General features: G+C 33.8%; 1 protein-coding gene across 7 annotated transcripts in view; it reads left to right on the top strand.

Annotated features, from left to right (window-relative positions):
- The window catches only part of LOC150100035 (putative ubiquitin carboxyl-terminal hydrolase MINDY-4), a 376,809-nt gene that overhangs the window by 97,539 nt on the left and 265,062 nt on the right, over positions 1-14,208 (top strand). For all 7 annotated transcript variants that reach the window (XM_090402889.1, XM_090402887.1, XM_090402888.1 and 4 more), the window contains exon 8: positions 10,664-10,751. In XM_090402889.1, coding sequence (XP_090259015.1) covers positions 10,664-10,751 — 88 coding nt within the window. The remainder of the gene's footprint in view (positions 1-10,663; positions 10,752-14,208) is intronic.

Here is a 14,208-nt window from a genome sequence, read left to right as displayed (position 1 = left end):
ATTAGGACCTCTTTAAATTTATAGTAATCTCAAGTTTCTTTTAAGACAGGCGAGGTGTAAAAGTAAGTCTTTGCCTTCCCAATAAGCTTACTACAGAGCAGAATTAGCAGTTGGAGCTCACTCCATCTACCAATTCTTCTATGTACTCAAAAAATGCCAGAACGTCATCAGATTCCTCACCCCGAAAACTGAGGAAAAACCTGTTGAGGATTTATTGTCCTAAAGAATTCAGAGTCATCTTAATCTGAGCTTGATGGTTGAGACATACCTGCATTCATCGTACAAACTTAATAATTTACCCCTTTTTACACTCTCTGTTGTTCCAACAATTGCCTTACTGCCTGTTACGAAGCCAAGACCAATTTATAGTGATTATTCCCTATTAACCTAAAATTTTAGGGGCCCTAATCACATCCTGCTGACTGCACCATTGTTAGGTTGTTGTTTTTCTTCTATTTTATAATTTATATCTTCCCTTTCTTTCTTGACAATCGCTATTTTACTTCTTCAGATATCGAGCCTAATATACTTACATCTAGGATTGTGTCCTCTTTGGATACTGGCAAATTTATATTATGCTGCGCCAGTCAGTATCCTATAGCAGAAAAGATCCTTACTTAGGGAGACAATACTAGATTCTGTAGCGTTCTTACACTATATTTTACTTTAATATGGCAGTATAGATTCAGACTGCAGTCGTGACCTAAATCTATGATTATATATACCCTGCCCCAGTTTCCCCATAAGTAAACCCTTTTCCCCTTCTCTCCTCTCCTCCCAATATGCACCCCTAAACACAATAGTATATATATATATATATTTATATATATATTATTAACACAAAACCCAGGTTTCCAAATTTATTTTCCTGTGTCAACCCCCCCCCCCCCCCCCGCCCTTATTAACAACCTTCAGCAGGATCATGAAATTGGAAGACATCCTAGTATTCAAACAAGGCATGTACAAAATTTTTCCACCTCTTTTATTCTGCTATAATTGCCTTCTATATCGACCCATAATGCCTAAAATATATATACCCCTTTTTTGAGTAATAATAGCCAATGTATTTAAAATAAGGGACACTCCTAAACAAAAACAGGCTATAATAGCTGTAATTATAATAATAATGATTATATACACTTTCTAATTCCTTCCCGCCAAAAGAGGTTCTATTTTTATAAGTGGTAATTTGGAATCATAGTCAGGCATGACTCAGGTATAGGCAAATAAATCATGTTTATTGGAATATCAAAGCAAAATACATTAAAGATATTTAGGCATTCAATTTTTCTCAATACCAAATAAGGAAACTCGAGTTAAAAGATCAACGCACTTTAAATTTAAATCAAAGGTTGTAAAGCATGTAAGACACAGTGACTGATCATTGGGATAGATAGCAAATGATATGGTGTTAAACTAAAATTCCTTTCTGCAAGCTATTCAAAAGATAATATAACAAACATTCTAATGTTATTCAGTTACTATAAATCTACAGTCCAAATCTCGTTATGTTAAATCAATCGCATACGACCTCTTCCAAACAATTCTTCTTATTCTCAAAAGGAGGCTAACTATCTAATTAGAGTCTGTCCACAAAGTTCTTTAGAATAATGTTCATAATTTACATTCACAAGTAATTTTCTTTCTTCTAAGGAATTCTAAACACAAAATAGAGTAATTCTACTTTACTGAACCTTTTTCCACGTCTTTCAGCACCACATGTACGTCTGGTTATCTCTTGTCTGTTGGCTGTCCTTACACCAGCATAGGGGCTATGCTGTCTTCATAATTACTGCCAATCATGGACTCGATTCTTTGCATCTCAGGAAATATCTCTATTCCTCTCAATGGGACTTTTCAGCGAGGGCTTGATTCTGCTAGGGCTGGAAATTTCACCTTCAACTCTGCGTGGAATCCTACAACATTCTCAGGAAAGCTCGCTGTTCGACATTGTAGCACTGACGCTTCATCTCCCTTATTCGAACCATTGGCTAACTTCCGAACCTTGAACCAGGAAAACGATAAGACAAGAGAGCGCGATACGGCGCTCATTCCCTTATATTCTTCGTTTGAGCGCCCCCTTTTTCAGGGTCCCCTTTGCACATGACCTATATCTTTTCTCCTCTTGGGTTCATCCCTTGCTCTCCCCTTTACTGTTATACTCTTGTATTCACAGAATTCACATCGACGTATTTTCAGTGTAAGCTACTGCTTCTGGCGTTACGCTGGACACGTGTAGTTGTATACCTTCTATGAATTGTTACTTAATATCTATCTGGTGACTCACAATCATTCTATACAGCTAAAGTGAGGCTTAAATATCCTCTTTTAAGACATTCTCTAATTCGATCTTGGTATGATCACAATAGATTAAAATACATGGTACATAAAATTAATGCAATTTTATACATATGTGAAGAAGTTTCACTTTAATCTCAGCTGATGTACAGGTATTTCTCTTTTTTTGTGTAGTTTAGTATATTAGACCCTGAATGAATGATTTCTTTGCAAGATTCCTTCATTCAGGATCTGAGATAAGACAATTTATGTTAATTCATTAGCCTCTGTATACAAATAGCCCAGTTGAGAAGTTACTTTATACACAAACTTTTTTTGATTACACTTTGATAAAGGATGTAACCAAGAATATAATTTTTTGCCATCTTTAACTTATAGATTAGTTTTACTTACTCACATTCTTGAATGACACAAACGTCAAGTTCCTTAATTAATAATTAAAGTATAAACAAAAGATATTACTCTCTACTTAAATTATAAATTTTATTATTTTTACCAAAAATTATGACAAAAGAATGTAGATTCTGAGACATATGATGCTTTGAGTTCCTTGTACTCGTTTCTCACAAGGCATTTGAACTTTTGAACTTTGTACACTTTCCAACCAAAAGCGAAACTTTGAAACCGCTCTATACAGGGACATAAACATCAGAGTTGGTCGAGTGGTCAGCGTATCTGCTCTCCAGCCAAGGCTGTGGGTTTGAATCCTACCGTGGGCATGGATGTTTGTGATTGTCTGTGAAAATACTAGTGGTGGTGGTCGGCGGTAGATGGCATTGGTGTAGATGATGAAGGTAGTTGCATTTGGTGGAGACGGGGAGTTGTGGAGTAGGTGCCCTCCCTCAATGAGTGTTTGGACTGTCTGGAAGTGTTATGTACAATAATAATAATAATAATCATTTTTCCTAAGATTCTGTCACTGATGCCACTTGGTTTATTCACTCCCATACTCATAATTTTTCTGAGACCTCTCATATTTATGGTCTCTACTCTTTGATGAACAGTTTTATTTCTTACTACCTTACTTTTATTTCTTACTACCTTTCTATACCTTACTTTTAGATCCATAATTTAAAATTTCTTTTAACTGCATGGATATAAATAGTTTAATGTTTTGACTGATTTTGGTTATGCTGTATAAATTTATTTAGTTGACTCTCCACCATAAGAGTTTTGCTTATTTTGTTGTCAATTTTCATATTTAAATTGCTATCTTCAGTAGAGATTGTGCCTAAAGAGCTGAAATGTTTTACTTCTTCTTCTTCTATAGATTCTCCATTCAGAATGCATTGCCTATTTGTTTCGTTTCAGAGGAAAACATCATCTGTATAAAGTAAAGAGGCGTAAGTAAGGATTTTTTTTCTTCTTCTTCTTTTTCATGTAGCTTCCTCAGTGAGAGGGTGCAGCACCAACAGAGAGAACTGGAAGGACATGGTGTTGCACCCTTTCACCGAGGAAGCTACATGAAAAAGAAGAAGAAGAAAAAAAAATCCTTAGCCTATTCAAAGTACTAAAATAGTATAGGTTTGCAGCCCAAAGACACAAATAACATCTAATTATTTGTGTCTTTGGGCTGCAAACCTATACTATTTTAGTACTTTGAATAGGCTAAGGATTTTTTTTCTTCTTCTTCTTTTTCATGTAGCTTCCTCGGTGAGAGGGTGCAGCACCATGTCCTTCCAGTTCTCTCTGTTGGTGGCTTTTCTTTTGTTTCTGCATAGCCATATGATCCTGTCCATGATCTTATATCTTCAAGCTATGTCCTTCCTTTTTTGCCTCTTGATCCTTTTCTCCTAATTTTTTCTTCTAAAACTGTTAGTATCCTCTGTCCTGTGGAACCTCTCAGTACATGTCCCGCCAATCTCATCTTTCTCTGGATCATTTCCTCTAATAAAGATCTCTGTGTCTCATTCTCTGTAGGACATCTGTATTTGCCACATGTTCTGTCCATGAGATTTTCAGAGCTCTCCTATAGCACCACATTTCATAGGCCATTATCTGCTGTCTTACTCTCTTCTTGAATATCCAGGCCTCACTTTCATATGTGAAACTGGCCACATTAATGTTCTTATCATTCTTTTCTTTGTTTCGATACTCACAGAACTTCTGAGCAGATCTTTATTTTTCCAGAAGGCATCTTTAGGTAAGGATTTTTTTATCATTTATTTATTTATTTTTACATAGTGTAGTCTGGAAACCCTGCTCTAGAGATCAATATGGAATATATATATATATTATAGTTAACAAGAATCATGTTCTTGTCTTTAACCTTACTCAATGTAAGCAAAGTTTGCGTGTGAAGTATTTTCATGAATTTTCTACTTACAAAAACATGGGAAGGGTCACTACTCAGATCAGTTAAAAGCTTTATTGAGGTACTGTTAAAGTGCAGGGTTACCTGTCCAAAAACTCTGGGAGATCTACAAGATCACTCTAAATCTCACTGAGTGACCAGAAAGGATCACTAAAGTCATCATTCCAAAGCAGGAAACTCAACAGTGGTTCCACTCATTGACAGGTAAAAACATGCTGCAGAGCAGAACCACTCTTCTCCCGGGAAGTAAGCCCACATAAACATTATTCAAATGTCATCAGTGGGAACCAAACCCAGGAAAATACCAAGGTTCAGTCAATATAGAAATCATAATTTTCCATATACAAATAGTAAAATAAAATAGCACATGACGATATTATTAAAATACTCTGAATTGGAGAATGTTGTAGGGAGCTCTTTCACTTGGTTATGAAGTACATTATATTGACAAGAAATTATATTCTTGTCCTCTAGACAGCATTAAGAATTTTTAAGGAAGTTTCAAAATGTATGAGATTACTGTTTAAGGCATTGGTTGAAGCTGATCTTGAAGCTTGGGATGTCTGAGCATTGCATAGTTTGTGAAAAGAGTAGGATGAATGAAGGTACTGTCAACAGCAAAACTGTGAATATGATTAGTGATGATTGAAAGTAGGTGATAGAACAGAGCCCTGAGGCATGCCTACATTGGTGGCATAGCTTGAAGAGAGGGAGCCATCCACTATGACATGCAGTGAATGACCATTGCTATATGTAATTTGGTACACATTTTTAATTTAAACAGCCAGCATCCTAAATCCTAATGGTATAGTGGTGATTAATAGGATGATATTTTCAGCACATCTATCAGCAGGAATGAAGACTCTTTGCTTAACATCATGAGGAGATATCTTTTATAAATGCTTCACCAGCATTTAGTGGAATAGTCTAAGAAATATGGGAGCAATAGTAATAGGTCTGTATTGAGACAGGTGAATAGCATTTGATTTTTTAGGGATGAAAATGGTCCTTGACTTTTTAAGCAATGGAAGAATATGATTAATAAACAAGAAAAGGTTCAACATGTCCTGCAGGGTATTGAGAGGAATATTCTTCAACTTAATTGCAGCAAAACCATCAGGACCAGGAGCAGAAGAATTTTCTGGAAAGGCAGCTTTTAATTTCTGATTGATTAATCATATAATAAAGACAATCTGAATGCAATGGATAGCATTCAAAGCTATTAGGCTGAAATACAGGTGGTGAAGCAGAGAATACTTGCCTCCAAAATGCTGCAAAATCTGAAAATTGATTGGAAGATGGTTGATTGCAAACATTCTCATACATCCCTCCTCATCTGTTGAAGAAACACATCAAATTACTGTCCCATTTTCTTGACCTCATTTCTCTCAAAAACATGGAAAAGTTCCTCAACAGCTCCTCCTTGTTATGGTTCCTGTTTTATCCATAACACTTGCTCTCACATTGCTGTTATAGGTTTTGCAATCTCTTATGTGTTACACGTGAAACTGATATAAGAAAACTGATACAAAAAAAGCAAAGCAGACCAAATACTAAATATCCCTTCTCAACTTATTTCCATTCGCAGTACTATTCGTGGGGATGTTTGAAAAGATAGATGAAGTGATAAATAAATATCATATCCTTGTTACTTTTGAACAAGGATATGATATTTATTAATATGAACAAGGTAACTGACCTTATATTGGTGAAACTGGATGCATAATTTCAGTCTGTAAAAAATAACACAAAATGTAACAATTTTAGTAAATCGGACCTCTCAGATCACATTCTTAACATCCTACGCCAAATTGATTTGAAGGTACCTGTTTGTTGCATCATACAAAGACCTAGTATGAACACAAATTTAAGGAAGTGTGTGAAATTTTGATCACCCATTCTAATCTAATAATAGTTTCCTAAAAATTATAATAATATGGATGGTTCAAAGTCAGTCCATATAATTTCTGTTTAAAGGACTTAAAGCAATAATTTTAGCTCATATTATATATATATATATATATATATATATATTGGCCACCATCAATACTGTTTAAATTAAAGATGCCAAGAAATGATATTCGTGGTTTCATCCTATATCCAAGTGTAAGCAAACGAAGTTTTCATGTGAAGTCACTTCACTACTGTGTACTTGTATATAGAGGCTAATGACTTCACATCAATTGCCTTAGTAGCCCATAACGCAAAGCACATATCCCTACACACATGTATAATGATAAACATTATGAAAAGGACCACTACCCAAACTGGTTTTGACCTTTATTGAGGTATTATCATTGGGAGCCAGATCCAGAAATGATACTAAGGTTGAAGTAATGCAGAAGTCATATTTCCATAGAGGCTAATAACTTTACATCAATTACTTTAGTATCCCATAATGCACATATCCTTATGGACAAGTATAATGCTACATTATAGGAAGGGCCGCTACAGACCAGCTTCTACCTTTATTGAGTTCTCATCAGTGGGAGCATCAGCTGTGAAGTGACTTGTTTGCTTATGCTTGAAGATAGGATGAAACCAAGAATATAATTTCTTGGCATCTTTCATTTATAGTAAAATCAAGTAAAAAAAACTTTCAACATCAATACTTTTTTGTATTCTAATTTATCTGCGAGTAGTCTTAACGTACCTTTTTTGATAATTTATCTGTTAGCAATTTCTAGCCCAACAGGACTCAAGCTTTGATATAGTGGGTTTTTTTCCACCAGAGGTCAGGGCAGTGGTATTAAAGTTGACCAAATTAGTGTGATTTTAGCATACTATGTGTATTGTAATGTAGGTTGTCTCTTTGTGAATGTATGTGTAATAACATGTGGTGTGGTCATTATAGCCATTTTGAAGGAAAGTATTTCTTAAATGTTGAAATTTTTTGGAAATAGCATTAGATCCTAAACATCTAAATAATAACCAAAGTATTAACTTGACTGAGTTCAGCCTGGCCTTCATTAGTCAAACACGTTCGCATGAATGCCAAAGCATACAGAACATTCTGAACAATTAGAAATATTTTAAAAATAATGTCAGTCTCTTCTATAACTGCATAACAGTTGTCACCTTTGTTAGTCCTTTCTATTTGGTCTACTAGTTTGTATATTTATACCTGAAGAAATCCTGTGCAGTTAGGATGAAATGTCATGGTTGTCAAGTAAAATAAATGTTATCAACTTATTCCAGTGTGCTGCCTTATAAACTTCACTCCAAAAAAAAAAAAAAATATATATATATATATACACACAGACACACACACATACATACATACATACTCTGGATGGTGACCTTGATATGAAAGTTGAAATGTCAGGTGATTATTTTGGTTTATATTAAACTGAAGTTCTATAACATTGTAGTTGTCTCCATAATTTATAAGAAAGAATTTATTGTAGCTTGCATCAGTAACTTGAAAGATGAAAAATATTGTATGAGAGAAGATATTAAAGAGTTAATAAAAAAAGCAAAGAAGAGTGATAAAGATAGTCAATTTTCTACTTGTGGTATGACGGAGATGAGTTGAGGAGGATTACAGTTGATTGCAAAGGAATCAGTGCTTAGGTTGTGCAAAAGGAATGGTGCACAGTTTGTAGACTTATGGACTGAAATACTTGCTTACCATTCAGGCAAATATCTCAATCTTCAGATGTTAGCCTAGGTGGTCTTTACCGTGGTTAGCATATAACATATGTTAATAATGTCTTAACAAAAATATTAATATATTTATCAGTCTCTGTAGACAAAAATCATATATTTTATAAGTGATTCAAAATCATTTGTTATTTTTATTAATATCATTTTTTGCTACATTTTCGCTTGTAACACTATAATATATCTTGAATCACTTTTATAGAAAAAAGCAAACAATTTCTTTTCTGCCATTCAGCAAATGTTGAAAACATTCAACATATCATAAAAAATCACAATAAAATAAAACCTTTTGGTCTTCACATATAATGACATTAGTGTGTTTCTGAATTTTGATAGGCTCCAAAACATTGTTGGATTGGCAGGGTCACTGATGTTGTATGATATGGCAGTAACTCTCAGAAAACAATTGAAAAACATTTTGGTTAGAATATAACAAAATATTTGGGGTATATAAAATGATAAATGCATATCCTATCTTATCCTATCCTATCACTGGTCATATTCCATTAACAAAATCAGAAAGAGGATGTTGGATGGATAATGAGACTGCAACAGACCAATATGGTCTATACCCATAATTAGCATTATGATGATGAAATCAGTGATAATCAGCCAGAGGCATTTGTAATGACAGTATTGCTTAGTAGATGTGTTAATCAAGGTTAACACAAACAACTATACAATACATAAAAAATGAAATGGAATCAGCATTTCACAAATAATACTGATGACTGAATTGAAGCTGCTATTCTGATTTTTTTTTACTCATTAGCTAAAAATTCTCACTCATAACTGATGACCAGACTAGCACATTTTTAAACTCTGTATTTAATGCTGATAGATTGCATTTAAATGGATTTGGAGTTAGGTGCTTTCAGAATGCATTGTTCACTGAGTATGTGAAAGTGCAGTCAGGGGAAACTACACCTAGTAGGAGCAAGTGAGTGAAGTGAAGTAAAGTGATGTGATTGAGCATGAGAATGACCATATTGGAGCAGCCTTTCTCAATCTTTTTACCCTGGAAGAACCCTTAAAATGATTTTTGGGTTATATCTTTATGTTTATATATTTATATATTATATTTATATTATTTATTATATATTATTATATGATGTTTATTTTTTTTTTTTTTTAATCATGATCTCGCACATGTTCTTAGAATATGTTTGTCTTCTGGTTTATCAATTATATGTAGCAGTTTTGAAATTATCAAAACATCTAATATATGTAATTAATTGTTAAAAGTTTTACACAAAAAACTTTTCTCTACCAGTACTCCTGATGATGTAAGTCTTACAGCTTATGAAACTTGTTGAGCTTTAATTGCTTATTTTTATTAAACTCATTATTTACATCATAATGTGGTCTCAATACCAAAAACTCCCCAAAGAACTGCTAAACTACAGAAACTTACATTTGCATCAAGAAATATCTTATTGTCCAATTTTCCATTTTAATATTTTCTCATCTCTCTTCTTGAAATTGCCTGCTATTCAAGGCTTCATGTTTAGCATTAAATACTGAAGCTGTTCCTTTATTTCCATATGAATCTCATCTTAGTCATTTTTTTGGAGATTATATCATCAGCTATAATAAATTTAGTTTAATTCTTTATCCAAGTGTGAGCAAACACACACCTGAAAATATCTTCAGGACTGAGCTAAGGTGGTGCAACACCAGGCAACTTGTTGCAAAGGTGAATGAGGCTATCATCACTCCTATCTCAGTATCTCCCATAATGCAAAGCACATCTCCTTGTGGACATGTATGCTGCTATGCATTAGGGTAAGGACCACTACCCAGACCGGTTTCGACCTTTATTGAGGTCTCATCAGTGGGAGCCAGGCCCAGAAGTGGAGATACCAAGGCATAAGCAACATCAGGTAATGAGTTGCCTGGATTAAACTAAATTTATTATAGTCTAACCAAGTGAAAAATAAACTTTCAATATCATCAGCTATATTTTATGACAACTACCATACATTTAAATTTCAGTAATGTTACCTAAATATTAATATTTTTAAACTTAAAAATTAAGGATTTCATTTGGAAAGGATTTGAATATTATATTTGATTGAATCTGATAGCTTCGTGTAAACTCAAAAAAAAAAAAAGTACTGACGTTTTATTATGAAATTTTTTTGTTCAAACAGAAATTTTTAATTGTAGGGTTTTAAAATATTTCAAAGAAACATTTTTAAAAACTCATTAAATCTGGCTGATTAAAACTATATATAATAAATATCTAAATGAAGTTATAAGAAAATAAATTTGAAGAAGTTGGTATAGTTAATAGCTGGTAAAGGAAGGATTAAGTTTGCTTATTATAAGAGGAAATAAAAACCTTTATGGTTACCATTTATTTATTTATTTTCCTACAATAGGCAGGACCATGTGGACTTCTAGCAGCTGTACAAGCACATGTAATATGCGAAATGTTATTTGGGAGTATGAGTCCGCCACTAGTGGATAACCGGTAAATCCTTTTGACATTTTATTCAGAATGAATACGATTGGTATTTTAGAAAAATACTAGTCAAATTTCCAATTTTGAGAAAAGTATTTTTCTTAATATGTGCTTTTATGCTTCAATCCATGAAGGGTTGCAAACTTATAGTACATTAGTAGCATTAGTGACAGGTTAAGTATTCTTTTCTGCTTTTATAAATTTTATATTTTTTGTATTTTTATGTATTCTATATATAATCTGAAAACTCTGATATAGAGACCAAACATGGAACATTTTAAGCCACTTTAGATCCCCAATAAGTAGAGCAGTGGTCTAACTGGGGGGGCAGTGAAATTCATCTCACACTTAGGATATGTACAGTTTTTTTTGGGGGGGGGGATTTTTTTTATTATTACATGGAACTGTATTCAAGAAAGAAAATCTCAACCAGTAATAAGAAAAACTTTATACCATATTCTGTTAATTACATAGACTTATATAGTGCATGGAATCTGGAAAGGTTTAACTTTCATTTACTTGAGCACAGAAACAACTATTTTTTCCTGCCATTTGCAGATTCTTACAAAAATATGTAGACCCATATTTCAAATAAAATCATTAAAGATATATTACTCTTTTTCTTTGTGGTAATGTTAAGAGCTATGTATTATGGAAGTATGTGGCATGTTCAACAAGAAGGACTTACTATTATTATTATTATTAAGAGAGACCTCCAGGGAGTCAGGGACTCATCGAGGCACCACTGCATGAGAAAAAAATCTAGTCTCATTCCCTTCTTCTCATTCCCTTATCATTCATTCTCAGCTTCCAAGGATGCCCTCTTGTTCTTTCCACATTCTCCATTAAATAAAAAATTCCATCAACTGAAATCCTGTATGATTCTTTCAGAAGTTTGTAAGTCTCAATCATATTACACCCCCTCTTTCTCTTGTTTGCTAGTGTCTGCAGTCTACAAATTCTCAGTCTGTCTTAATAATTAGTATTCCACAATCCTGATATCATTTTTTAACATGCTCCATTGCATTCTCTTCACTGTATCAGAATCACAATGGAAACCAGGAGATCAAACCTGCACACACTATTCCAAGTGAGGTCTTATCAAGGCCTTGTAAAAAGGCAAAATAACATCGTTATCCTTACGTGTGAAAGTTCCTTTCAACATTGCAATTATCTTTGAGTTGTATTTGCAATCTTTGCTACATGGTCCCTGAACTTCAACTTCCTCTCTACTAACATTCCATGATCTCTATCCTGCTCAGTTATTTCTAGCAGAATCTCAACAATATAATATGACATTAGATATCTGATCATGCCAAAGTGCCTGACTTGACATTTTTTTGTTCTTTAACCTTCTGGCTCTGTCCACTGCTGGATGAAGGTCTTCCCCCCATGATTTTCCAGATCACTCAGTTTTCTGCCTCTCCCATCCATCTCACTCCTGCAATTTGTTCCAGTTCATCTCTCTCTCCACCTTCTTCTCAGTCTTCCTCTTTGTCTTGCTCCATCCATTGGTCTCCACTCTGTCGTTTTTCCAATCTGTCTTCCACCAGTGCATCTGGTAATATGGCCAGCCCATCTCCACTTACCCTGTTTAATGTATTTTGCAATATCCATGACACCTGTTTGAGATCTTATCCAGATATTTGTCTTCCTATCTCTTAATGTTATTTTTAGCATACGTCTTTCCATGCGATGTTGTTCTCAGCTTTTTGTTTAGGGCTTCTGTTAAAGTCCATGTTTCTCCTCCATATGTTAGGACAGGAAGTATGCACTGGTCGAAAGCTTTCCTTTTTAGACTCATTGGGATGTCACTTCTGAATTTGTCTCTCATTTCCCCATAAACCATCCATCCAAGGTGAATTCTTCGTTCAATCTCTTTTCTTTGGCACTCCTGAAAGGATAACAGTTGGCCCAAATATACATATGAAGTAACTTGTTCTATTTCATGGTTTTCAACTTTGATAGTTCTATGGTTTATGTATTTATTCATCATTATTTTTGTTTTTTCTCTATTTATTTTTAATCCAATTTCTCTGTAGGCTTCATTTAGCTGATTTAGCCCTTCTTCCAGATCTTCAAGATTATCTGCTATCAGGACAATATCATCTGCAAATTTCAGATGATGCAGCCTTTCTCCATTTATGTTTATTCCTTTTGTTTCCTAATCAAGGCTTCTGAAGACTTCCTCTAGTGCAGCTGTAAATAATTTGGGAGATATGGTGTCGCCTTGCTGGATGTCTTTTTGTATTGGAAACTTTTCACTGTTTTTATATAATTTAATTACAGAAGTTGCATTATTGTAAATATGTTTTAGTGTTTCAATATATGGTTTCTCAGTTCCCCGGGTTTCAAGTGCTTTTAGTGATGCAGATGTTTTAACCGAATCAAATGCTTTTTCATAGTCTATATAGGCCAGACATAAGGGTTTATTGTATTCAATTGATTTTTCAATGAGCTGTCTTAATGTATGAATATGGTCCCAAGTATTGTAATTCTTTCTAAATTCAGCTTGTTCACAGGATTGCATTCCCTCTAGTTTAGATTTTATTCTATTATTTATAATTTTTGTGAAAACTTTATATATGGTGGTGAGTGGTCTGTAGTTTTTAATTTCTTCCTTATTGCCCTTTTTAAAAATTAATATTAGAAGTGAATTGTTCCAATTTTTTGGAATTTCTCTCTGTTTTAGGCATTTATTAAAGAGTTTAGTCAGCTGTTTGATGATAGGACTTCCTCCCAGTTTTAAGAAGTCTACCATAATTCCATCTTCTCCTAAGGCCTTTCCATTCTTCATTTCCTGCAGTGCTATTTCCACTTCACCTTTTAAGATCTCAGGGGCATCATGTTCTTCCTCACTCGAGTTATCCATAGATGATTCTTGGATGTCCTGGTCTTTGTCTTCACAGAGTTCAGTATAAAATTCCTGAATTCTTTTGATTATTGCATCTCTATTTTTTATAAGTTCACCATTTTTTCCTCTTACAGTAGCTATTTCCTTTGTTCCAACTGATAATGTTCGTCTTAGGACCTTCATATTACTATTGTTTTCTATTGTTTCTTTAATTTTCCTAGTATTATATGATCTAAGTTCATGTTTCATCCTTTTACATATAGTTTTACAAATTTCTGCATATTTTATTTTATTGGTGTCATTCAAATCTCTTTTCATGTCTCTTCTTTTCTTCATCAGATCTAAGGTTTCCTGTCTTAGTTTTTCTTCTCCTTGGTGCCTTTTTACACCTCCTATTTCTAGTGCACAATTCAAGATAGATTTTGTTAATATTTCATTAGCATCATCGATGGTAGTAGCTGTGTTTAACTTTTTTAGTTCATTTTTGAGTGATTCTCTATAACAGCTTTTATTGTAGTAGAGGTTTTGTAGATTCACTAAATTGGACTTTTTTCTTATGAGCTTATTCCGTTCCCATTTTTTGTTGATCCATACTTTTATCCTTACTAGTCT

This window comes from Typopeltis vanoorti, chromosome 13 (genome assembly GCF_054136105.1).
Source record: "Typopeltis vanoorti isolate ZY-2024b chromosome 13, IOZ_Tvanoo_1.0, whole genome shotgun sequence".
NCBI classification, from domain to species: domain Eukaryota; kingdom Metazoa; phylum Arthropoda; class Arachnida; order Uropygi; family Thelyphonidae; genus Typopeltis; species Typopeltis vanoorti.
This window is presented reverse-complemented; position numbering and strand designations above follow the sequence as displayed.